The sequence below is a fragment of the Lissotriton vulgaris genome, chromosome 7, assembly GCF_964263255.1.
Source record: "Lissotriton vulgaris chromosome 7, aLisVul1.2, whole genome shotgun sequence".
NCBI lineage: Eukaryota > Metazoa > Chordata > Amphibia > Caudata > Salamandridae > Lissotriton > Lissotriton vulgaris.
In genome coordinates this window covers 1,313,096,165-1,313,121,938 of record NC_141695.1, presented here as the reverse complement: position 1 = coordinate 1,313,121,938, position 25,774 = coordinate 1,313,096,165, and the positions used below count along the sequence as shown (strand labels likewise).

Sequence of the window (25,774 nt, the reverse complement as noted above, 5' to 3'; positions counted from 1 at the left end):
AGCGTGGAAAGTAATCGTGTTCGTAGAGTGTCTTTCGCATCTTCAGTTAGTTTTCCAATCCTTATATCTTGAAGAATATTTTCATATTTAGTATCCTTTGCCTGTCGCATATTTTGAATCAGTTCAGTATATTTGAAATGTGACCATAGATTAACATTTCCAACACTGCCCAGGCACTTTCTGGTCTCCTCATGCGTAACAGTTTCAAATACAGGTTGTCCTTTCACAGGAGTTAGCTGAAGTAGATCTCCAAAAACTATGACATGCTTACCTCCAAATAACACATCATACTCTCTCTTAAGTATCTGTTGCATTCTTAAATGCACAAAAGCAAGCATTAAATTGGATACCATGCTTACCTCATCAATAATAAGAAGTTTCATTTTTTTAAGGACTCTAGAAACTTCAAAACAAGCTTCTCCAGATAGCTTGTGATATTGTAATTTATTTTCATGTTCAACTGGCAGCATCAGTAAACGATGTAAAGTAATACCTTTAATATTATGTGCTGCCAATCCAGTTGGAGCAGTAACAACACACGACAGTGTTGACTGAGTTCTTTGCTATAGATATGTAGTAATTCCTTTAATTAGGAAACTTTTACCAGTTCCAGCTTCTCCACTTACATATAGTAGAATAGGTTCAAATAACATACATGAGCAATCTTTTTTCTCATGACGAAAGCCATGCTCAATGTGCTCTGTCACTTAATCATATATCTGTCTTTGCTCACGATTAAATTGCTTCTTTAATTCTTCTAAGTTTATTACTTCTTCTTGACCTTGCTGCATTGTTCTTTCCACCTCATCCATGGCAGTGGCTGCTTCATTTTGGATAATTGGTTGTCCCAGTGGATCTTGACTTAATGAAGCTGAACTTTGACTACCTTGTGAACTATCTCTAGCAATCTCCGCTGCAATTGTTGCTTCTTGCTCTATTTCATCATTCAACATTTGGAGATAATTACTAAAAACAGGACATTCTATACTACTTTTAGATGTGTTGAATGAATCTTCATAACTATCAAAGTCACCAAGTAGTTCCTCTTCTGTACGCCATGGTTTAAAGAGTTGCAAAAGAGCAAAATAGTAAAATTCTCTTTTGTCAGGTGTATCGCAACTCAGTTTTCGATGATTAATCAAGTGTCCTTTTCTTTGTTTCACCAGACATCCTTCATGTCCAATTACAGCGTGTACACCTTTATCAATATTCTCTGTAATATTCCTTTTAAAAGTGTAGTTTCGAAGTATTTCATACAGACAAATGTTTTCAAGCAGAGTACTTCTATTTGGATAGTATGTATCCAACATATTTGTTTTCAGAATGTCTGTACTGTTTGGTTCTTTCTGGGCTAAATATTCAATTTCTTGCACAGGTTTTAGAACACAGTTTCGTGTTTCTGCAAGACCCAAACTCACCCAGAGAATAGTCCTTAATTTTGCATAAAGACTTGCTGATGATAACCGATCACAACATTCATATGCTCCAATTTCTCGATGAGACAACATCTTCAAACTGTACGTATACAATTTCTTGCTTAGGCTCTTTTCATGAGAATTGTCTTCCCACATCTCCTTCAGTTCCGTCTTTTCAGATTTCGTGATGTAAGCCGTTACATATCGAGCCACAGCAATAGAGTTGTCTGCAACATATTGTATGTCCATGTTAGCATTCCACATGGACAAAATGACTGGGTTATAGTCATTTATATATTTGGATTCTTCACCTCTTCTTAAATTGTACGTATTTTTAGGTGACCTTCTTCTGATGTTATGTCGCAAAGATGACATCAAATTGTTGACTCTTCCTTTTGAAAGTACCGGTCGTGCAAATCCAAAATGACATTTGGTGTGGAATTTACTCTTTGATTTGAATTTTCGCCAACAATATTTTCCACAACGATGACTTTGAAAACGTAACACTTTTCCTCTTAAGTCCTTATCAGTTGTACTATTAGGTATGTCACAAGTGGCATACTGTTCAATAAAAGTCAGTACAGTCTCATCCGAGTCTGTTCCAAATTTAGGAGCATCCTTGATCCATAACAGCATATGAATATGAAGAGCACCTCTTGCTTGATATTCTTTTCTCCAAAAGAAATCCAGTACTTCACCAAGAGGCGGATTTTTCTTGTTTGTAATAAAAGACATCATAGCTTCAAATCTATGATTAAAATATCTGCAAACATTAACCGGATCTAATGAACACAGTTCTCCAGGTGTCTTGTAGTTTATATTTTCTATGTTTGCATTCGCCTCCCAAAGAAATTCAAGTATATCTTCTCAAGCATACTCTGCACAGCTTAGAGTTAAAAACCATGTAGGTGCTCCTAAGTTTCTAAGCATGCACTTCAAATCTCCATGACGACGGTACCAATACTCATTAGTACCACGCTGACAAGCCATTAAATTAATTAGGTGTGAATCCAAAACACTATCTTTCTGTTGCACTTTATCCATAAATTCGTTTGCTGAAATATTTTGCAGATGAACTCCATTTTTTAAGATATGGTTTACTGCATAAGACAGACCAGATAAGTCACTCTCAAACAGAAGATGAAACAAACATGGAATGCATTGGCGAAACCTTGGATCTTCTGCATATAATCTTGTTGTCCGGTACTCAGATGCAGGAATCTGCATAGGTCGATCATCATATCGTGTACCTTCACCTGTAGGGAATAACTGTGGAAAGCAACGACCTTCCAAACTTTCGTCCCATACACTAATAGGATTTCCTTTTGCTTTTTTCATCTGAAATAATTCAATAGCATTCCCTATTGCTTCTTTGGAATGCAGTGGATGAACACTGTAATGCTCATAAATTTCTTCACTTCTAGATAAGTGAACTTTTTCAATTTGTCCAATAGACAAATCAGTGTCCTCTTCTTCACTTACTTCTTCTTCTTCTACGTATACATCTTTATAGTACTTATTGTTTTGGACTAAATACAACGTTGCCTTTTTGACTTTTCTAACATCCACTAAATCTTGCCAGATTTTCTTATTTTTTGTAGGTACACCATTAACTAGAATAACTAGAGGTTCCTCTTCTACATTTTCAACACCAATTGTTTCTATATTTTTTTTTAAATCAAGTGGCAAATATACAACTCTACCCCTTAATCCTCTTTGTAAATCTGAAGGATTTAATTTGCCAGTCTTAGGCTCCATACGAACAATAGCCTGAAAAGGATGTACACATTGAATCAGAATAGTCTCATAAGTATTTAAATCCATCAGTTCCAATGGAATATTTATCAACTCAAGATTATTATGGACAGCTCTAGCAGGCATTCTATTTTCATTTAATTTATTATAACAATATTTACAAATACGTTGCTCAAAACCCAAATCAAAATAGTTTTCCACCAACAAATAAGTTGCAAAATCTTTCCATTGACTATTACTTTCATCTTTACTTTTTAAATATAAATCAACTAACCTAGTTTGACTTTTGTAATGAATGCGTCGACAACAGACACAAGAAAAATGTGGTTTCTCACCTGCAATAACCTTAAACTTTGTTTTTTTCCTGTTCAAAATTTTCAATATTAACATTTACAACATTTTCTAACACATTTCCTTCTATAATTATATCAGTTTTTGCATTATCTTCCTCTGGACCAAAATAACTTACCTCAATTTCTGCACAAATCTTCTTAACATCTAATTCACATCCATGCAAAAGAGCACTATTTAACTGTTTAAGTTTAAGTGCTGGACTTTTCACATAATACAACTTTCTCACTCATTTTCTCATTTTTTTATGATGCACTGCTAACATCCTGAAGTGATGAAACACACTCTGGCATATTTTTTAGGAAAAAAAAAGCCAGAGAATGACCTTGCAGACCCATTTTTTCTCGCACTCTGCAATGATCTAATTTTTGCAACATTACAATTTTTTTAAAGACTTTTAGTGTACTTACGTAAGAAATTGCGAAAGAAATCAATTGAATCCTGTCGTACACTACAAATGCTACTACAATTCCAACTGTAAACAGGAATATTAGGACGTCCCTCTAAAGCTTCTCCAGCCATCACCTTTTCTGAATTTCTAACCACAATTTTCTCTTTCTCAATTACACAACCATCCTTCACCTCATATGCTCAACCACTGGTGTCAACTGCATGCAATAAATCGTTACTCTGAAAGGTACTCTCTTCATTAAAAAATGGTTCAGAAGTTGAAGTATGCATCCACTTCCCAGAAAACACTTTACAAAAATTACTTCTATTTATGTGTCTCTTCCATTTACTTTTAGCTTTCAAAAGTCGGATTGCCTTATTTAGGGTATTTATTCTATTAAGTACTAAAATAAATAATTTTCTTTTTGTCTCAAACGTGAGCTGAACAATATCCTCTATATGTTGTTTCTTCTTATAAAAAGCAGATCTTCTTTTACAAACTTTCTCCTTTTTTAATAAATTCGAAACTGCTCTGTTGTAAAACATACGCTTCCTGATTTGTGTAAACTGATTCGTCCAAGTTTTACTATAAAGATTTTCCTCTCTGCTGATTCCAGAAACATTTTTATGTTTGGTTCCATTTCTCCTTCTCGATACTGATAACTCTTTTTCCTTTTGAACGTTGGCGCTAACAGTTTTCCTTTGACATAATCTTCTCAAAAAACTTTTGCTTTTCTTACCAGGAGCACTCTTCTTTTTATCCGTCCTTTGTTCTTTTGATAATTCTTGAATTTCTTTCTTCTTCAAATTGTAAGTCCGTTTATAGAGCTTTCTTTTTTCACTTCTGGTCGGCATATTAATTTAGATGAAAATGACAATCTGTAAAACACAAACATAACAAATATTATAGTTGGCTACTAGCATATAACGTACAAATTAAAACCACAGATTCATTTTCTAAGTAGAATAAAGACAAAGAAAAAGTCTCTGAACAGAGTAGGAAATCCTGTAGTGAATGTTGGTTCTAAATTTATGACAGTCCATAGCTGTGTTAACATTATAGACGTATTTTCTAATTCTAAATTTTTAAAGCATACAAACAGTACACTTTTTTCAAGAACTATCGGTCATCCTAGTGCTTTAATCTTTTTTATTACAATCTTTTTTACACTTCATGAGAACATGTCTTATCACTCTCATAAAGCAGATGAACGACGAATAGGACAAGAAAACTGTCTTCAAGAAGGCTTTACTAGTAAAAATAATGTTATTCATTTAAAAGTTCATAATTTAATAGAACTTCCAGCATAACGTCATCAGGGACTTCTTCTAATTCATAGTCCTCATCCCCTACCACCATCTCTAAATAGGCAGAGTCCAAGGAAATGTCCATGAAATCATCATTCTCATTTTGTATTTCCTCCTGAAACACAGCTTCTAATATTTCGTCCATCACTTCATTTATAATTTTGAAATGAATTTCTTTCTCTTGAGAACAATTCTCCATCTGTATATTCTGGTTGATCTTCTGTATCCTTTTAAAAAATATAGAGACTAAATTATATCTTTTTTCATAAATATATACCTTAAAAGTACCTTTACTAATTTTTAAACTACATATATTTTTATAATTTCTAACTCGTTAACTACATATATTAAGATAGCACCTTCCTCTTGTTTTGAAAACAAATTGGCAGTATAACCCTAAACATTAACACTGATCCTTTTTTTTGCATTAAATAATTACTGCTGTTAAAGGACATTTTACTGTAAAATTTGTTTTTAGATTTTCTAGATATCAGAAATATTGATAAACTTTAGAATTAATTTTTAGAGATCCATTTTCTGAGTTCACCACTACAAAGTGCTATTCAAACTATATACTCAAATGATACGCAAACCTCAACTCCATCAAAAAGAACACATGCTTCAGGCCCATAAAAAGATAATTTCAACTATCAGTGGAAAAATATCTCAAAATACATATCTAGTACAAGCAGATACAGACATGGTAAAATAGAAGATAAAATCATGGTCTAAACCGAAAGTTTACAAATATTTTAAAAAATCTTCTTTATTATTTTAATGTGCACCCCAAAAAATTGCCTTTGCAAAAATACCAACTCACCTGAAAAAAGAATATAATTCCTGGAATTCTGTGATATGGAAGGCAGGTTGTTGCTTTTCAGAACCAAACACTATAAAAAAGAAAATAATAAAATGTAATTAACATATTACAGACATATTTATTACACAACATAGAGCCATTGTAGCAAAGAACAAGCATAACAGATAAATTCCCCAAGATTCTCTACCATTAGATATCCTAATGCCTAACTAAGTTCAATAATTGTTTATTTAACACATAACATAACTAAATATAAAATAAAATATCAAATATAGAGTACAAAATAGATACAGGACAGGAGAGATACAGACTACAGGAAAGAGAGAGACAGTAGCAGGAAGAGGAACATAAAGAGACAAACTAGCATTCAAAGCACAAACAGATAGGCAGAAAAATAACACCACCACTAAAATGTCAAGAAACAAAGGGAATGTATAATAAAGAAAAAGATGACCATACAGACTGAGTCACAAAGTAGAAATAACAGACAAAGAACAAAGAAGACAAAAGACAGGAGGTACAGACACAGAGACGACAACAAGCAAACACTACAATAGGATGAGAGAGAGCAGAAGGAACACAGAGATGGACAAACAAAGCAGAAGAGAGAGAAAGATGAAGAGAAGAAGATTGAATAAGAGGAAAAGAGATATACACCACCATACAGACAATCTAGGAGGAAGACTGATAACAGGAGACAGAGAAGCATACAAAAAGAGCACAAGAAGAACAGAGATATCACAAGGGACAGTGAAGTTAAGAGTGCTTTCAGGCCAAAAATAAAACAATCTCAGAAATGAATAAATATAGTGAAAACCACAACCAACACAAAGAGACCAAGAGAAACAAAAAGAATAAGATACAAAACGTCTCATTTATGAAAGCCTTGCGTCACAGATACGTCACTTTTTCCCATGTTAAAAGTGATGCACTGGCGGCACAAGGCTTTCATAATTAAAGGCCCATGTGAGGGAGAACAACAACTGCATAGAGAGAAAATGTATAAGAGACAGCAACTGTAAAAATCAAAGAATAGGCAACATGCAGAAAAACTGCACAGTAGACAAAGAAACAGAGGGCGAGCCAGACACACTAAAATATATAAAGTAAACAGCACAAAACAGTATGTTGAGAAAACGAAAATAGCAACACAGATATATGTATACTGACTCCACTAACTTAGTGCAGAACGTATCTGTTACAAGAACTTCTGCAAAATTTTAAATCACAACCCTTTACCCCCACCACTTTCCCCTCTAAACTCTCACCCACCATTGCAGCTCTAAACCACAAACCACACTGTAAATTTTGCCCTCAAATTTTTTACATATAGGTATGGTACAACACATAACATCATACCTACAGCAACTAAGTACTAATACCTTTGACACAGATTAATAGCTGCACAACATAACTAAAAAGTCTGCCTACGCCAGGCCTCAAAAGTACAGCCCAATGCACAACAAGCCTACCTTTAAGAAACTGCCTGTGCTTGAACAGATCCAGCCAGCTTAAAGCCCTGAAACTATCTTAATTTTCTCCTCTCTCTTTAAACCAGGAGTCTCCAAACCGGTTCTAAAGGGCCGGATCCATGCCATATTTTTTGGATAACCCCATTGAAAAACATGTAGTAATTTTTAAAATCTGGCGTGCATCTGGCCCTCCAGTACCGCTTTGGAAACCCCTGCTTTAAACCTTTACATTTCATTTCCAAACCACGTTTGCTTTCCATTACACACGTTTTTAGTATCCGAAGCCACAACTGCAACATGGCTAATGCACGAATTAATTAGTCTACCTTTCCCGGTTTTCACTCTTTAAATTCTACAAATTTCTTCACATAAATAGATACCAGCGGCTCTGTACCTCCTACAGTCATAAAACTAAGTCGCTCCCTTTCACTTACAAATGCCTTTGAGACGGCAAACAAATGTCGGGCAGATTTACAATCCCCTTACGCCACTTTAGCATCACTTTTAACATGTGACAAGTGAAGCAAAACTGCCGCACAGAGCATGTTAATCTGCCCCTAAATCTTTATAGAAATGACTGTACTCAAACATGTAATTAGTCGTCCACATGCAGGCACTTTCAATCCCATAACTTATTTAACTAGAATCGCTGTAATGTTGCATGTCTTTTCAAAGATACACCAGTGCCTGCTATAATGCCGAATTTTTCTTTATACTTCAACAGTGGTAATTTTTTTTCATGTAATGAAAATTACTATGACTTTTTAAACGACAAAGCTAACGCGGTAATAATCACTCTGCATATGCTTCCCTTTAGTTTATCTACCCCCGCATGTGAACCTTGATGTTTCCATCTGGCAGCGAATTCCGGCCTTGAATCACAAGACATGAACAACCGTCTTATTGTCACAAAAACAAGTTACCCTACCATCTGTTCGCACACATATCTTTCACACAGCTAATATTCACAGAGAAGTGCATTCATTATAAAATAGTGACCTTCCTTTACAATTTGCTGAGGTGACTCCCTTAATTTTTAACGCATCCTCCACTTCAAGACAGGCTATTTTTTTTGTAACTACTAAGCAATAGTTTACTGACTGGTCTGCCAGAAATTATATCAAGTCATTCTGCTACTCTTCACTCCATAGTCGGCGACCTATTTTTCTGGACTTCCTGTTAAACTACCAGTGCTGCGACTTTTGTGTTCCTATCTTGTTTATTTCAAAATGGATGTCCCTCCTAAACTTCGCAAACGAGCCGGAACACTTATAACTATTTCGCCAGAGGATGCTTGACTACTACGGCATCTTACCACTCTCGACTTTGAATGCATCATATCGATTATCATTTCGATATTCCTATTTCACCTGTGTGCAGCCTGTATTTCATTACCTGAGCTGTGATTTCATGTGGGCCCTGGACTTATGTCTCTGCAACTTGGTACCTCCTGAAGTACATTACAATCATCTCATGAATCCGTTAATTGATCATGAACAGCTTTGTTCCAACGGAGGGATTATGGCCTTTGCAGCGATACAAGGAGTTCTGGGTCATTGGAATATATTCGCAGCGGCGCAAGATTTCCTGGCACACAGCTACATAGAAAAAACACCGAGTTCCCCTCTGATGGTACTAGAGGCTCCGGTAATAGAAGACCATGAATGTTGTTTTCCTCTTTTCAATTGGATGGCTGACATGTTTTCGGATCATAACAGTGACTTCTTTTTAGAAGCGGTAGCTGCCTACTTCGCCTACACAATTGTAGGATGACTCTTATGCAAGCCATTGACGTCCACATTTCGTTTTGCCTCCCTATCTTTTTCACGTTTTCTTGGATATTTTTTGACATTAACAGACCTATTGGCTTTACTAACAGTGGACATTATAATTTCTTGCTGGTCAGATTTTTGTGTTTTATGTGGACTAAATTTTTTTTCCTCAGCTACTCGATTTCGAACTTAAGTTTTTATTAAACTCTAATCTAAACAATTCTGTTGCATATCTTATCTTATGTTATTTCAAACGTACTCGGAGCAAAACTGGCTAATATATGCTACATGTGCCCTGATTAATGTGTAAAGATAGCATGATTTTTTTTATAACTGTAAACGCCATTTCTCCTTTGAACTGCTTATTTCAGCCTCACACACCTCTCCTCCTTTAGTTTTGCATGAACTGAAATATGTTTAATGCATAAGAGAAAAATATGTTCTTTCACTAATATTTGCATTGCTTTTCGTGCTGTATTTCAAATGCAATACTGAAACCTTCAATAGATATGTCAATACAGTAGTTGTTCTCAACACTGATTTTCGAACGTTCCAACAGATTACATACATGCACCTCCAGCCAACTTGTCGCTTTTGGCGCCTTTTTTTTTCCTTACACAACCGCATAACACAAACTTGATAGTGCTTCGCATGCAGAGAGCTGATTGTTAATGAGCTGATGTCTAACCACTAGCATTTTCATGTATTGTTCCTAAACTGAAAGGCAAGACACCTTCTTAGATTTAATAAAAAATAATGTACTTCCTCATAAGTGTACAATTAATTTTGCTAAACCATATTCATTTTACATCAACTATACCGTTTGTATTCTATTTACTAGTGACTATACCGATTACTTTGTTTCTTGCAATGTCTGTACTCGTATTAGATAAGAGACTTGCCTTGAAAACAGTGCATTTCTGAATAAACATTTCAAATATACACGTTCTCTCTTTTAATCCATAATCTCAACTGAAATAATTGTATACTAAAAGAATATTCATGTGTTCCACGTAACCTCAGCTGTACTAACTTCATGTTTTCTTTTGTCGACCTGACTTACTCATACTAGAACCCGCAGGCCTATGACGGCCCGTCAACCCTTTCTTAGTAGGTCGCGCACCATGCAAACAGTTGTACCTCTGTAAAAAAATAATTTATTACTGTTACCAAGCACCGCCGCAGTTCCGCTTGACTCAGTGTTAATCACTACTCCTCCGCTTCTACAGACCAGACGCTATGTCGTATTTCACTACTTATCACGCTTTCATCTCCACAATAACAAACACTTCTCCGCCAGCCACCAGAGAACAGAGTGCCGATGCAGAGGCACTAAGTAGTGAAATACAACATACCCTCTGCTCTGTGCAGCCAACCGAGCAGTAATTGTGAAAGTAGACATTCACTAGCGCTTCAAAAAGCATCTCAATTATTTAAATATGTTTTTGAAAACGTTCCAAGTACTTTGATGCGACTATCTGTGTGTGCCTCCACAGCAAACTTCCTCAGCCCGGACTGAAGGCAGACACAGACAGACACACACACACAGTAAGATAACACAGGGCAACGGAGACGGAAAGCAGAAGGGAGATTGACATGGAGTCAAACGGCAGGAGGGAGAGAGATATTTGTATACTCGGTTTGCTACCTCAATGTATGAAGACATGTACTGCACAAACCTGTGTACAACCTCATGGCCAGAACTTTTCATTTTATTTTACTCGACCACCTCCCCTCTCACCCTACCCCCACCAGTGCAGGCCACGGCCACAAACCACACTGTAATTTTGTCGTCTGACAGAAAGTTTATGAATACCTTAATCATTACCACTTTTTGTCGTCGGTTTCACATTTGTACGAAACGAACCTGTGTACAACCTCATGGTCACAACTTTTCATTTTATTTTACTCGGCCACCTCCCCCTCTCACCCCACCCCCACCAGTGCAGCCTGCGGCCACAAACCACACTGTAATTTTATCGTCAGACAGAAAGTTTAAGAATTCATTAAGCATTAGCACTTTTTGACAACGGTATCACATGTAATGTACCATTTCTCTCTCTATCTGCATTATCTGTATCTCTGCTAATACCATTTTTTCACTTCAAAATCAACTTCTCTCATTATATGTAAACGCTTCAAAATCACACAAATAATTACTCTCTATATTAAACATATTTTATACTCCATTTTTTGCAGTTCACCAAAATTATATACAAAACTATAATTTACACTTGAAAGAATGTGAAGAAAAGGCGCGCAACCCCCATTAAATTCACAGGACTTCAGGCCCCCACCCCCCTCCCGTCTGGTGTAGCAGCCTAAGGAAACATATATATTCTAGCTACACACACCACCGCACCTGAATGTTTCACATCTCTATAAACATCCATTTGAATGTTAAGTAGGCCTAGCAGTTATTTTACCCCTCCTAAAAGCCCCTGCACCTTTACTCTGCCAACTAATTAAACCTTCAAGTTCGCCTAACAAATTTTTTTAATTTGCCCCCCCTCAAAATTTCGTTCCAGTTTTGTCTCTGACTCACAGTGATTTTAAAAAACTAACAGTAAAAGATTACATAAGAACATGACTGAACACCATTTAGCTTATTGAAATTTATTATGCAAAATGTAAAACTAATAATTGCAAACAAATAATGTCGATAAAGAGTGATGAAACGAAATGGAAAAATAGTTTTAAAAATACAAGACATTATGACAGCCAAACATGAGTTTACTTTCACACTGTGAACCAATTTTTGTGACTAAACCACATTTTACGGTACATGACAAAACAAACCGTTACAGACTTACCTTTACCAATGCTTTTTACGATGTAGAACAGTGACAGTCACAAAACAGATATTCGTTTGACGGAAGTCTCAATAATGCTTCTATCACTGCAACCAAAATTCAATGGCACAGATATCCTGTTAATACAGACTCATATATGTCTCTTCTACCAATCATATTTCTTCCCGCAAAATTTTGAAATCAAATTTACATTTCAGTTGGTTGTCCCTCACAATATTTTTAATGTCACATAAAAGTCACCCATCACCCACTGCCATCTCTGGCTGTTTCCATGGTAACACCCCATTCTGCACCTGGCTGAAAGCACAGGTCAAAAGTTCATATCTCAACGTTCTACAGCAAACTAAGAAGACTGTTTTCCCTCCAGAAACACCTGCCTATCCACAGCTCTGTTACATGTCATTTTTTTCACACCCAATAGTACTTTTCGTTTTACATAAACATTAACATGCAACGTAGTCTTCAATCTTGAGGTATTACAATCAACCAATCATTTTTATTTTTTCAACCACCCCAAGCCTCATCCATTTTTTTAACCTGACTTTCAGCTTCTAACTACCATTCCAATTCCAGAACCCATCGGAGTACGAGTGCATCTGCCTTGAAAACGAAGGTTTGGCTTTTAGGACACAGTTATATTCACTGGAGTGGAAAATATGCAGCAAACAGACGAATTTCCAACCTTGATTTTAATGTGCAGATAACGTGGATTGGCCAAAGAGGATTGAGATGTCACCAATTGATTCCATTGGTGAAAACTTTTATGCATCTCCCAGAACCAGACCTTATAATTGTGCACTGTAGTGGGAACGATCTAGGCACATTTACTGGGGTAGGTCTGCAAATGTTTCTAAAAGACACCTTTCGACAATTGATTACACTTTTTCCTCGAACTGCCTTGGTATATTCCAATATATGCCAAAGACAGAAATGGAATTGGTCCAATCAACATTGTGCACAAATTGAGAAAGCAAGGAAACATGTAAATAAATCTGTTTCTGCTTTCCTCAGAGATTATAGCATGGGTTCTATTTAACACAACAACTTGCGTTACAACATGCAAGGCATCTATAGGAGAGATGGTGTTCATTTCACGGATGAGGGAAACAGATTCTTCCTCTGTAACATGAGACTCTGCATCAGTACTTACTTATAAATGCAGAAAAAACTCAATTAACACAAGGGCTCTTTTCAGAGCCACCTTATATCTAAGCACTCAAACTTCAGATTTATCTCCATTTTCACACTCTTGTAAATAGGTGTGCGCGACCCTGCAACTTTTTAAGAAAAAAAAATATATATATTTTCGCGTTTAAGTGCCTTACTGCATACCCTGAGAAAACCTACGCGGCCAGACAATCTCTACTTTCTCCCCTTTCCATGTTCCAACGCTTTGAAATGAACAATATATTCACTCGCAGTAACAAAATGGTGGTCAACACTTCCTGATTTCCTTCAAATCGAACGTTAACAGACGTCACATAGCAAAAAAAAATCCGCTCACGCGCAGCCGCACGAGTGCGCCCACCCGTGCGCGCGTATAGATATATAATTGACTTCAACTTTAATTTTCTCAGGAACTACTGAACGGATTTACACCATTTCAAAAAAAGCGTAATCTGCGAGCTGGACTCTACCGTTTTGCCAAATTTCTTATAAATCCATTCAGCTGTTCGAGCTGTAGCCGTGTCTAAACGTCCTATGGAAAATAACATGGAGAAAACACGTTTTGGGACCCCCCTTTTATCTCAGCCCCCACTTGACGAATCCCCCCAAAACGTTCAGGGAAGGAGCGCAGCGGACCGAGCCATCTTCTTTGAGAAATTCGCAAAGATTCATCGACCAGGGCCAAAGTTAATCCAAATAGAATGTTGAGGATTTCCTATGGAAACTAGGTCCTAACTATAACTACCTACTGGCGACCGCCAGTAGGTAATATATATATATATATATATATATGTATATATATATATATATATATATATATATATATATATATATATATATTACCTACTGGCGGTCGCCAGTAGGTATATATAGTTAGGATTTTTTCTCTATGGGATTTTTGAAAATTCTATGTCTAATAACTTTGGCGTTTGTGGACGGAATTGGCTGAAATTTTCAGGAAAATGGCACATTTTGTTTCTGAGCAGCTCCTGAAAATTTGGGGGGTGTTCGTTAAGGGGGGGCCGAGAAAAAAGGGGGGTCCCAAAACACATTTTTCCCATGTTAATTTACATAGGGCGGTTGGCCTCACTTTTGGCTCGAACGGCTGAATGGATTTGCACGAAACTTGGCAAAATTGTAGGGACTGTTAGCCCGATGTGCCTTTGCTAGGTCTCAATATATGTGCTCCAGTGGATTTTGATAAATTAACGTTCAAAAAAATATATATATCTGTAACAGCGTCCCGGGTAGCGCTCCGGTTTGCGTACTTTTCGCGTAACGGAACTTTGCGAAGAGAAGCTGATTGGCTCTCCGGTGTCTGTCAACATTCTAAACAGTCCGGAGCGGCCGCCATCTTGTCTCTCGGTAGGATCGAGAGACAAGAGGAGGCCAAAATGAAGGGGGAAATGACCATACGGGGGCATAGTAGATCCTCCCTGACCCCCTAGGTTTGATGTGGAGGCTTTAAAAGGGCCCCGCGGGGCAAAAAGAAAAAAAAAATCGTTTTTTTTGCATTATCAATAGTGTTGTCCGTATTCCCAGTCAGTACCCTTCCCCGCCCGCCATGTGCACAAAGACCGCATACATCCCCCATAACGTCAAGGCTAAGTAACTAGAACGTCATAAGGAGTTGCAAGTCGCTCCCATACTGGCGCCATTTTGGTCGAGGTCAGGCATGTTCAGAGTATAGTTCAATGTCTCCAATAAGTAGCGGCAGGACCAGAATCCCTTTTGGCAGTTCTGGCTTCGTCATTACGAGCACTAGAAAACAAGACATTCTGGGCAGTATCACCCTTGACGCAACCCTTTATTGTACAAGCTGGTGTCTTTCAAAAGCCAGGGGTATAGGAGTATGTAACAAGCGAGCCATTTAATTGAAAAAACTAAACGTGACAAACAGTTGTAGGATCAGTGAAGGTTGATTTTTTAATTGAAAGTATAACAGGATCAGTTACAATAAAATCCTTCATACGCACACCATGGGCGAGTATCATGGGTAACATTACTTCGAAGCTTTATTAATACAATAATCAATAATGAAAAATCGACATCAATAGGGTTGTCCGTATTCCCAGTCAGTACCCTTCCCCACCCGCCATGTGCACAAAGACCACATACATCCCCCATAACGTCAAGGCTAAGTAACTAGAACGTCATAAGGAGTTGCAAGTCGCTCCCATACTGGCGCCATTTTGGTCGAGGCCAGGCAGGTTCAGAGTATAGTTCAATGTCTCCAGTAAGTAGCGGCAGGACCAGAATCCTTTTCAGCAGTTCTGGCTTCGTCATTACGAGCACTAAAAAACAAGACATTCTGGGCAATACCAGCCTTGACGCAGCCCTTTATTGTACAAGATGGTGTCTTTCAAAAGCCAGGGGTATAGGAGTATGTAACAAGCGAGCCATTTAATTGAAAAAACTAAACGTTACAAACGGTTGTAGGATCAGTGAAGGTTGATTTTTTAATTGAAAGTATAACAGGATCAGTTACAATAAAATCGTCTATACGCACACCATGGGCGAGTATCATGGGTAGCATTACTTTGAAGCTTTATTAATACAATAATTAATAATGAAAAATCGACATCAATAGGGTTGTCCGTATTCCCAGTCAGTACCCTTCCCCGCCCGCCATGTGCACAAAGACCGCATACATCCCCCATAACGTCAAGGCTAAGTAACTAGAACGTAATAAGGAGTTGCAAGTCGCTCCCATACTGGCGCCATTTTGGTCGAGTCCAGGCAGGTCCAGAGTATAGTTCAATGTCTCCAGTAAGTAGCGGCAGGACCAGAATCCTTTTCGGCAGTTCTGGCTTCGTCATTACTAGCACTAGAAAATAAGACATTCTGGGCAATACCACCCTTGACGCAGCCTTTTATGCTACAAGATGGTGTCTTCCATTCAGAAAATATTGTTGGCAGCATTTTGAAAGGAAAGATAAACGGCCGTTCTCCTAGTGAGTCTCACATTGTTACATTTATGAAGAATTTTGAAGAGTAGTATGTTAAAAATCTGAAGCCATCGTTCTACAAACTCTCAACCAGCCTTGGATGGAAAAATCCTGAAGAATGTACAAACTGAAAACCAGTTTTTGTTTGCATAGCATCAGCAGCAACACTTGAGTCAGCTTTTCAGCTTTGTGTGAAGCCACCATCTTGATCCAATCAATACCGTCCCCTTGCACACATTCAGGGACCAGGCCGCAGGACGTGTCTTCAGGTCAAATGGATTATGGGACAAGGTCAAGAATGGAAGAGTCACCAAAAGGCAAAAAGTTCAGCCGGACCCCAGGAGCCGGCAGCCTATGTCGGGGCGATCTCAGGCCACACCAGGGCAACAAGACTTGGGGAGGGGGCAGGAGCCAAGCGCCCCCTCCCAGTCCGCGCCACCACACCGCCTCTCGGGGGCCTCCGACAAGCGGTTCAGGGAGGCACCGCATCACATTGCTTTCCAATGCAGTCAGGTCCTCAAACAGCCCCCACTTACACTCACCTATGAAAATCTTACTATTGATGCTTGACTGAGACCAAGGAGATCAGAGTGCATGTCTGTGTAAGGTGATGTACCTCTGGGGAGACAAGGTCCAGAATGGAAGAGTCGCTGTATCGCAAGAGTGGGTGAAATTTAGCCGGATGGCGGGTGAGACGCTGTAATAGCAAGAGCAGGCGCAACTCAGCTGGCCGAGAGAGACTTGGGGAGGGGGCAGGAGCCAAGTGCCCCCTCCCAGTCTGCGCCACCACACCGCCCCTGGGGGGCCTCCGTCAAGCGGTTCAGGGAGGCACCGCAGGCAGCCGTTCTTCAGATCAGTGGCTCTCACCGGCAAGGCTCCCCTCCTTTAGCAGCGATCGTTGGCGCTGTGGTTGCGGCCGGAGGCTCTAGCTTAGTCAACGCCCCGGCCTCTCCATGTCGTAGGCCGCAAGAGTAATCGCAACTCAGCTGTCCGAGAGAGACTTGGGGAGGAGGCAGGAGCTAAGCGCCCCCTCCCAGTCCGCGCCACCACACTGCCCCTGGGGGGCCTCCGTCAAGCGGTTCAGGGAGGCACCGCAGGCAGCCGTTCTTCAGATCAGTGGCTCTCACCGGCAAGGCTCCCCTCCTTTAGCAGCGACCATTGGCGCTGTGGTTGCGGCCGGAGGCTCCTGCTTAGTCAACGCCCTGGCCTCTCCATGTCGTAGGCCGCAAGAGTAATCACAACTCAGCTGTCCGAGCGAGACTTGGGGAGGAGGCAGGAGCTAAGCGCCCCCTCCCAGTCCGCGCCACCACACCACCCCTGGGGGGCCTCCATCAAGCTGTTCAGGGAGGTACCGCAGGCAGCCGTTCTTCAGATCAGTGGCTCTCACCGGCAAGGCTCCCCTCCTTCAGCAGCGATCGTTGGCTCTGTGGTTGCGGCCGGAGGCCCCGCCTAGTCAACGCCCCGGCCTCCCCATCTCGTAGGCCGCAGGAGTGGGCGCAACTCTGCTGGCCAAGCGAGAAATACCGTCCCCCTGCACAAATTCAGGGACCAGGCCGCATTGCGAGGGCACCGCAGGACGTGTCTTCAGGTCAAACGGATTGTAGGACAAGGTCCAGAATGGAAGAGTCGCTGTATCGCAAGAGTGGGTGAAATTTAGCCGGATGGTGGGTGAGATGCTGTAATAGCAAGAGCAGGCGCAACTCAGCTGGCCGAGAGAGACTTGGGGAGGGGGCAGGAGCTAAGCGCCCCCTCCCAGTCCGAACCAATGAAAAGTGTTATTTTTAGGTCACATGATCTAGCCTGACATCATTAGGAACCCAAAAGTGAAATGAACCAATGAAAAGTTTTATTAACAAGTCACATGACCTGTTATGCTGACGTTACGCGCTCCGCGCCGCGCCCCGGATCGCTTCCGGGTAGCTGCTTTTCGCGCCTCGCGCACCGGAGCACTTCCGGGTGCGCTAACGCGGCGCGTCATATGACAGAAGGGACAGGCAACAAGAACCATCAGTCAAAGAGGGGAGGGCAAGTTCTTCTCTACCGGGTCACGTTGGGGCTCCACCGGAACTGATCGAATTGGTAGTCTACAGTGTTTCTGGATGTTTCAGACTGAAGCTGGCGTCAGCATGAGAGCACCACCATCTTGTGACTCCGTCGTGGCCATTCCGCAAGCAATCATGGCAGTCGCTCCCCACCGTAAGTCTGCGGGAGTCGGGGGCCCTGGTGACTCTTGTAGAATCTTCAAGGCTGAGGGGACACTTTTGGGAATGTGACCCATGCCCTAGCAGTCAAGCGTCCGAGTTCCAGGGTTGCCCAGAGCCATCCTTGCAGGCCAGGCCCAAGTCTGTGGAGTCGACCGCCATTTCCTGAGCTCCGTGGCAGCCGCCTCTCGCTGTACTGCAAGAGGGGGTGCAATTCATCCAGATGGCGGGTGAGACGCTGTAATAACAAGAGCAGGCGCAATTCAGCTGGCCGAGCGAGGCCCTGTGCCGCAAGAGCGGGTGCAACTCAAGTGGCCGAGTGAAGCGCTGGGGTGTAGCTGATACATCTCCACCTGGGGAGGTGGGGGAGGCTCGTTCGCGCCGCCTCTCCCTTTCAGTGCGCCCCACGCTGTCAAGCGTCTGAGTTCAAGTGTTGCCCAGAGCCATCCTTGCAGGCCAGGTCCAAGTCTGGGGAGCCGACCGCCATTTCTTGAGCTCCGTGGCAGCCACCTGTCGCTGTACTGCATGAGTGGGTGTAATTCATCCGGATGGTGGGTGAGACGCTGCAATAACAAGAGCAGGCGCAATTCAGCTGGCCTGCGAGGCCCTGTGCCGCAGGAGCGGGTGCAACTCAGGTGGCCAAGTGAAGCGCTGGGGTGTAGCTGAGAAACCTCCACCTGGGGAGGTGGGGAAGGCTCGTTCGCGCCGCCTCTCCCTTTCAGTGCACCCACGCCGTGTCCTGGTGCAGGTATATGTGATGGTTGGACCAGGGCACCGCAAGACGTGTCTTCAGGTCAAACGGATTGTGGGACAAGGTCCAGAATGGAAGAGTCACCAAAAGGCAACAAGTTCCGCCTGACCCCGGGAGCCGACCGCCTATGTCAGGGGCGATCTCAGGCCACACCAGGGCAACAAGACTTGGGGAGGGGGCAGGAGTCAAGCGCCCCCTCCGAGTCCGCGCCACGACACCGCCCCTCGGGGGCCTCCGTCAAGCGGCTCAGGGAAGCATCGCAGGCAGCGGTTCTTCAGATCAGTGGCTGTTAGCAGCGATCGTTGGCGCTGTGGTTGCGGCCGGAGGCCCTGCTTAGTCAACACCCCGGCCTCTCCATCTCGTAGGCCGCAGAGTAGTCGGGGAGAAATCCCGGGAACGGCGGCATGCATTTAGATCGATGTTGCAGCAGGCTGCCATGTAAATAGTTATTTATTAAAACGTTTTACCCTGTTACTTTGGTGGTGTGTTGTATATATTTATAATATTTGCATAGTGTTTGTCGTTGTTTTGGGCGGGGTGGGTGGCGGAGCCGAGCTGTCTTGCAGCCATCATGGCGTCGAGCTCAGTTCCTCTCACTAGTTTCATATTTCTCATGAGGGGTTGTTCTTAATGTTTCTATTTTAGCGAGGTCAAAAAGAGATCCCATTAGTGGCCTACTGATTTTGCTTGATTCCTTTTGTTGTTTCTAACGATTTTTCACTATCTGCAAAGACTAAACAGAGTATTGCGACTCTGTGCTTGTTTGTAAATAGAGAATGAACCAAAGAGAACCAATTCTAAAACAGTAAATGCTTGGATAACAATAAATCAAATGGAGAGGGAAGCAGGCACGACGGATTACAACGGGGGCAAAGGCCTGCGTTACCTACCCTTCTCTATCTGCAAAGAGAGAATACTCCTAAAAGAAAAGAGGGGGGGGGGCAGCGTTCAAAGCACATCAGCGTGCATAGACACGAAAATGTTTTTACCTACCACGTACTTGACATTTTAAAGCTTTTGATATTTGCTATTAAAAAACCATTGAAATTCACTGAAAAAACCATAGGTTATAGACCATATATAGTTAGGAATTAGCATTTACAAAACCTTGAAAATTCACTGAAAAAAACATGGGTTATAGACCATATATAGTTAGGAATTAGCATTTACAAAACCTTATTTTACTCACATAAAACCATTGAAATTCCATATATAGTTAGTTGCACTAACTATATATCGCGCACCCGCAATCCACTGCTGATGATGTCACATATTACATCATTCATGACATGGTCAGTGACATCACTGATGACAACTCAAATGACATCACTGACAACATCACTGATAATATCATTCATGTGATAATAGAATGAACCTCTTCAGACTCTAATATAACCTTAGATACAATCAGTGTAAAAAGACACTCACAGATTGTCACTCATCCATGGAGTTACTCATACATCTAGTCAGTCATGCAAAGAATCAATCACACCTCCATTTCCTCAACTATACAGTTATACACACCTTACTAATTCAAACATATTCTAACACATATTTAATCTCCTATACGATCCCTGATACAAGTTCACAATGATCCATACAGCCACTCACACATTCACTGGCTCTTATGCACGGTTATATATGTCAACTATCACATGTACTGTGTTTTACATATGTACTTACTTTGACATGTTGCACTGAGATATCCATTCACTCACCAATACACTCATGCACACAGTCAACCGCCCATGCAGCTGTTTCCACATGCACTTTTGAACCCATACATCTAGTGAATCAACTGCTCACACATCTATGCACAGAGTCATACACCTCCCAGCCACTCACACACATACTTAGACTCCCATACAAATACTTGGGCAACCAATGAATATCCCATATAGTTACTCATATAGCTACTGATTAACACATTCAGCAGTTTACAGAACAACAGACATAATGATGCACAAATTAGGACAGTTTAGTCACTAACCCATGCACTCAGTGAGACACATTTAATCACTCACTCATACAGTCAGTCATGCACCTACTAAATTCTTCATCCAGACACTTATACATCCACTCATTCTTCAATATGTAAGACATATTTTAACTTTACAGAAACATACAGTCATTGGATAATGTCATCAGTGATGTCATTTGAGTTGTCATCAGTGATGTCATCAGTGGTGTCACTGACCATGTCATGAATGATGTAATATGTGACATCATCAGCAGTGGATTGCGGGTGCGCGATATATAGTTAGTGCAACTAACTATATATGGAATTTCAATGGTTTTGTGTGAGTAAAATAAGGTTTTGTAAATGCTAATTCCTAACTATATATGGTCTATAACCCATGGTTTTTCAGTGAATTTCCAAGGTTTTGTAAATGCTAATTCCTAACTATATATGGTCTATAACCTATGGTTTTTTCAGTGAATATATATATATATATATATATATATCACACATACACATACACATAGTCATACTTGCAAATGGGAGCTGTGCAGAATGTATAATTCTATATGATACTACTGTCTGTTTGTGGAGGTGCCATGATTCAGAGGAGAAGCCCAGGCCATGACGGCACAATGAGGATTTGCTGGCCCTGGTGGGTGCTTTCTCCTTGGGCTTGTATCCTGCTTGGTCTGAGACTCATAGTAAAAAGAATGTTTATTAGTCATTTACAAACATAAACCTTGTGAAGGACATACATGGCATACCATCTCCCTTAAAAAAACTAAAAAAACTAAACATTGTAGTCAGTGGTGTCAAAACCTTATCATTTCTTACGCAGTGCAGATATGAAATTTACTACACATTCGGTAAGTAATTTGGGGATAAAGTGCCAGTGTGCAAAATGTTAGGGGGACTGGCAGCGAAAGCCTATTTAGTCAATTAAAATCATGGCTCTTGCAGAGGACAACGACCTACAAATTCAAAAGTTGTTATCAAACATTATGGTTTCTTATTTGGGGAGCAAATACGAAATTAACTGCACATCCTATCAGTAGTTTGCAGATAAGAGTCAGTGTGCCACGTTAGGGAGACAGGCCAGAGACTTGATCTCTAAAATATTGTATTTTCCCCCTAATTAATGGGCTTCCGAATCCAGCCAGTAATTTGAAGTGTGGTGTGCTTAATGCATTGTATATATTTATTGGGTCCTTTTCACCTCCTAAACCTTATGTATGCTTCTGGGTTTCGTTCTATCCTTGAAAGGCTCTTGCTGTCCTATTTTAAACCTGCCTTTCTACCTCGCCAGGTGTGGAGAAGAGTTAGCAGAAGCAGGGCTCACTTGGCATTGTAGCAGAGAGCTGCACTGTCATACCAGGTCCTCAGAACCAGATGCCCACGTCTCATAGGCTCCTCCAACTTCTGTACACCACCTCTACTGCCCTTAAAGACACTTTGATACCTGCAATTACTTTAAGGAGAGAGGTGAGGTGTTTAGTAAGGACAATAAAAGAAGGTATGCATGGGCTCAAAAGTTATTTTTGAGTATAAGGGGTGGACTCAACACAGTGGATCACATGGTGGTGTACAACCGACCATGTCACACAGATGTTCCGTTGATTACTCTGGAAGGGATTGTCCACAACGGTTTGTTTCAGCAAGCCACCAGGATCACTCTTTGAACATAATTGATTGGGGAAGTACAAAAAGTGTGCAGTTTACAGAGAGGACTAACGACTTCAATGTGCATGTATAAAGCCAAAAGTGAGATTTGAATCAAACAAGGAGAATGAAATTACCTGTGCAGACGACCCCGGCATCCTCATAATGCATACAGTTATGTATGTTCAACCCGCGGTTCTGGCAGTCCCACAGGTAGGATTCATCTCCTCTGCAGGTCACGTCATCCAGGAGGATGCTCCCACTGCCCTGACCAAAATAGGCATGTGACGGAGCAGAAATGGCGGCACCACAGCCGAGCTGCCTGCACACAACGCCTGCATCAACGAGGTCCCAGGAATCATCACACACCGTCCCCCAGGCTCCTGCGTAGTAGATTTCAACACGGCCAGCACAGCTATTGGGTCCATTTACGAGGCGCAAGGCCAGTCCTGTGGGATCTGCTGGGGACACAAAGCACATACAGTGAGAGGCTTTCAGGCAAGGCGCCCCAATGGGGGCGGCACCAATAAAAGTAGAAGATCCCGCCAGACCGACCCGTTTTTTCAGCTGAGCCCTGTGCCCAGCTGCGCCATAAACGCCAGGTGCACAGGGCAGGGTAAGAGCAGGAAACTTTTATGAGCAACAATAAATTGCTTCGCCACTCGTGGCATTCAGAAATATCTGATCTCGTGTTAGCTTGGTACCATCAAATCGGAAATAGTGTGAACGCACAAAATCTTATTATTTTTTTATGTTTTTCATAATGTTCTTCATACCACTATCGACTTTACCGCCTGCAATATGTGTAACCATAACAAGTAAACTGAGACTTGTCCGAGGAACTGGTCAATGCTAGAATAGTCAATTTTGTAAGACCTTTGTGTTTTTTTGGGCAGTCACATTTGGTTTATTTAAGCAATTACCAATAAAACATTACTAAGGTTTAAAACAGGAAGAGAAAAATGTTTCTCTTCTATTTGACAGTACAGTAAAAAAGAGTGTTCCAACCCAATGGCAACGTAAAAAGAGAACATTTCCACGTGCAGTGTTACTGCAGCAGCTCTATATTCAGGCTGGAATTTGGTAAACACTGAACACGTAGGAACACTTCTAGATGCAGTACGAGGACAGATCAATAATAATTACTGCAGATCATAATTCATGTTAAACAATCAATCCATTTAGCTGCATTTGACTTTAATTGAGGTATAAAAACTGCAATATGACACCCTTATCCGCCAAACCTCATGAGAAGAAATAATTTGTCTTTTATTCATACATTATACATAGACATGATAATAAACACCCTGAGATCACCACGTTTATAGAAACTTTACGTTCGCAGTACGTGTGGCTGTAGATACATATTTTTTACCTCATTTTGTATTGCCACTTGTCAGCAGCAGTGTATTCACGTGTACGTATCTATATTAAAAGCAATACTAGACCAAGATCTCCGTAGAGTACAGAGTGCCACTCCATTACATTTCCTTTCTTGCAGATCAAACTAGAAAAGAAAATTACAAACAGGAAACAGCCACACTGCCCGTCGTGTCAATGACCAGTGGCACTTACACCCTAGAGGAACCTGTATATATATATATATACCCTTTGTATTTTAGGAGGACAGAGGTACCTTTGTGACGTAGTGTGTTACAGCCATCCACTATTCCTGGAACTGCATCTCATCCTACGGATCTAGAGCTAGCAGGTTCTGTTCTTTCTGGTTAGGGAGGGTGTTCATCTGACTTAGCTCTAGTTTTTCAAGGAACTCATTCCACTTGTTGTATCCTCCCCAGTACTGCCTTAACTCTGGGCACCTGATGTACCTGCTATCTCTGCCCGTGACCATTTTAACCTCTTGGCTGCTTGAGTTCTTCTTCTGCTGTGCTGGACCACAATAGAAACGGGTGTGGTCATGACGAGCTCAGCTCGTCATAAGCACACGAGGGATGTATGACGTTACAACGCATACTTTTACTCCGCATACCATTACAACGCGGTATTTACAACGCATACCGTTACAACGCATAGCGCTTTGGGGTGCTGGATAGTGGTAAGTATAATTTACTATTCTAACTCCAGGCCCCGTGGACCCTAGGGAAGGTGTTGGATAGTAAATTAAACTTACCTCTTATCCTAGAGCGCCCCCCAGCGCTATGCGTTGTAATGGTATGCGTTGTAATGCCTGCATTGTAGTGGTAGTGCGTTGTAAACAATGCGTTGTAACAGGTGCATACCGCACACGAGCACTGTGCTGCATGACGAACTGAGCTCGTCATGAGCATGGATGGGTTTAACAGATCAGAGTGCCGGGCCAGCATAATCAAGCCTTCCAGTTGGTGATACAACTTTTTGCCAGTTCCAGGGCCAGGCTCACAAATTGACAAATGTGCTTGATCCTTTTTGTAATAGGTCTCACTGTAAAGCGCCCTGAGGCATGAGTGTGTCAGTCAATGCCACCATCAATCGAAGCACATCTCAGCAGAATTGCATTATTACTGGGCATTGCTGAACCATGTAGAAAATTCTGCCATCATTTCACCACATCTGGGGCATGCGGCGAAAACACCCAGATAAATTTGTCTGCTGCATTTTGGGGCGAGGTAAGTGTGATGTAAAACATTAAAATGTATGTATCATCCCCTAGCATTAGTGGAGATCCTCCTCAGGGAGCACAGTTACCTCCCAAAGCAGGATATAATATCTCCTATCCTAACCCCGCCTTCCACTATTTCTGGACGTCATCTGGGTGACTGCCTGCCCCCTGCGATGGTGCCCCACATGAACATGTAATAGCAGTCCTTTGGGTCCCATGAGTCAACAATACAGATAGTACTGGTGCAAGGTCAGAGTCAGGGATGTCTAGCACCAAATCCCACATTTGTTTCATTACCTATGATAGAGCCTTGTATAATGGGAATTATCCGTTAGTTAGGGGCTGGGAGTGGAGAAATGTGTTAGTATCTCATGGTAACAGATTTACATA

At 41.1% G+C, this 25,774-nt stretch overlaps 1 protein-coding gene across 8 annotated transcripts in view; it reads right to left on the bottom strand.

The window, feature by feature from the left end:
• LOC147703579 (transmembrane protease serine 9-like) overlaps positions 1 to 25,774 on the bottom strand; it is a 913,140-nt gene that overhangs the window by 498,408 nt on the left and 388,958 nt on the right. For 5 of the 8 annotated variants that reach the window (XM_086931927.1, XM_086931928.1, XM_086931932.1 and 2 more), the window contains one exon: positions 22,923 to 23,246. The exons of 1 other annotated variant lie outside the window; for it this stretch is intronic. In XM_086931927.1, the coding sequence (XP_086788053.1) occupies positions 22,923 to 23,246 (324 nt within the window). The remainder of the gene's footprint in view (positions 1 to 22,922; positions 23,247 to 25,774) is intronic. 2 more of the 8 variants (XM_086931929.1, XM_086931934.1) reach the window with 1 other exon arrangement.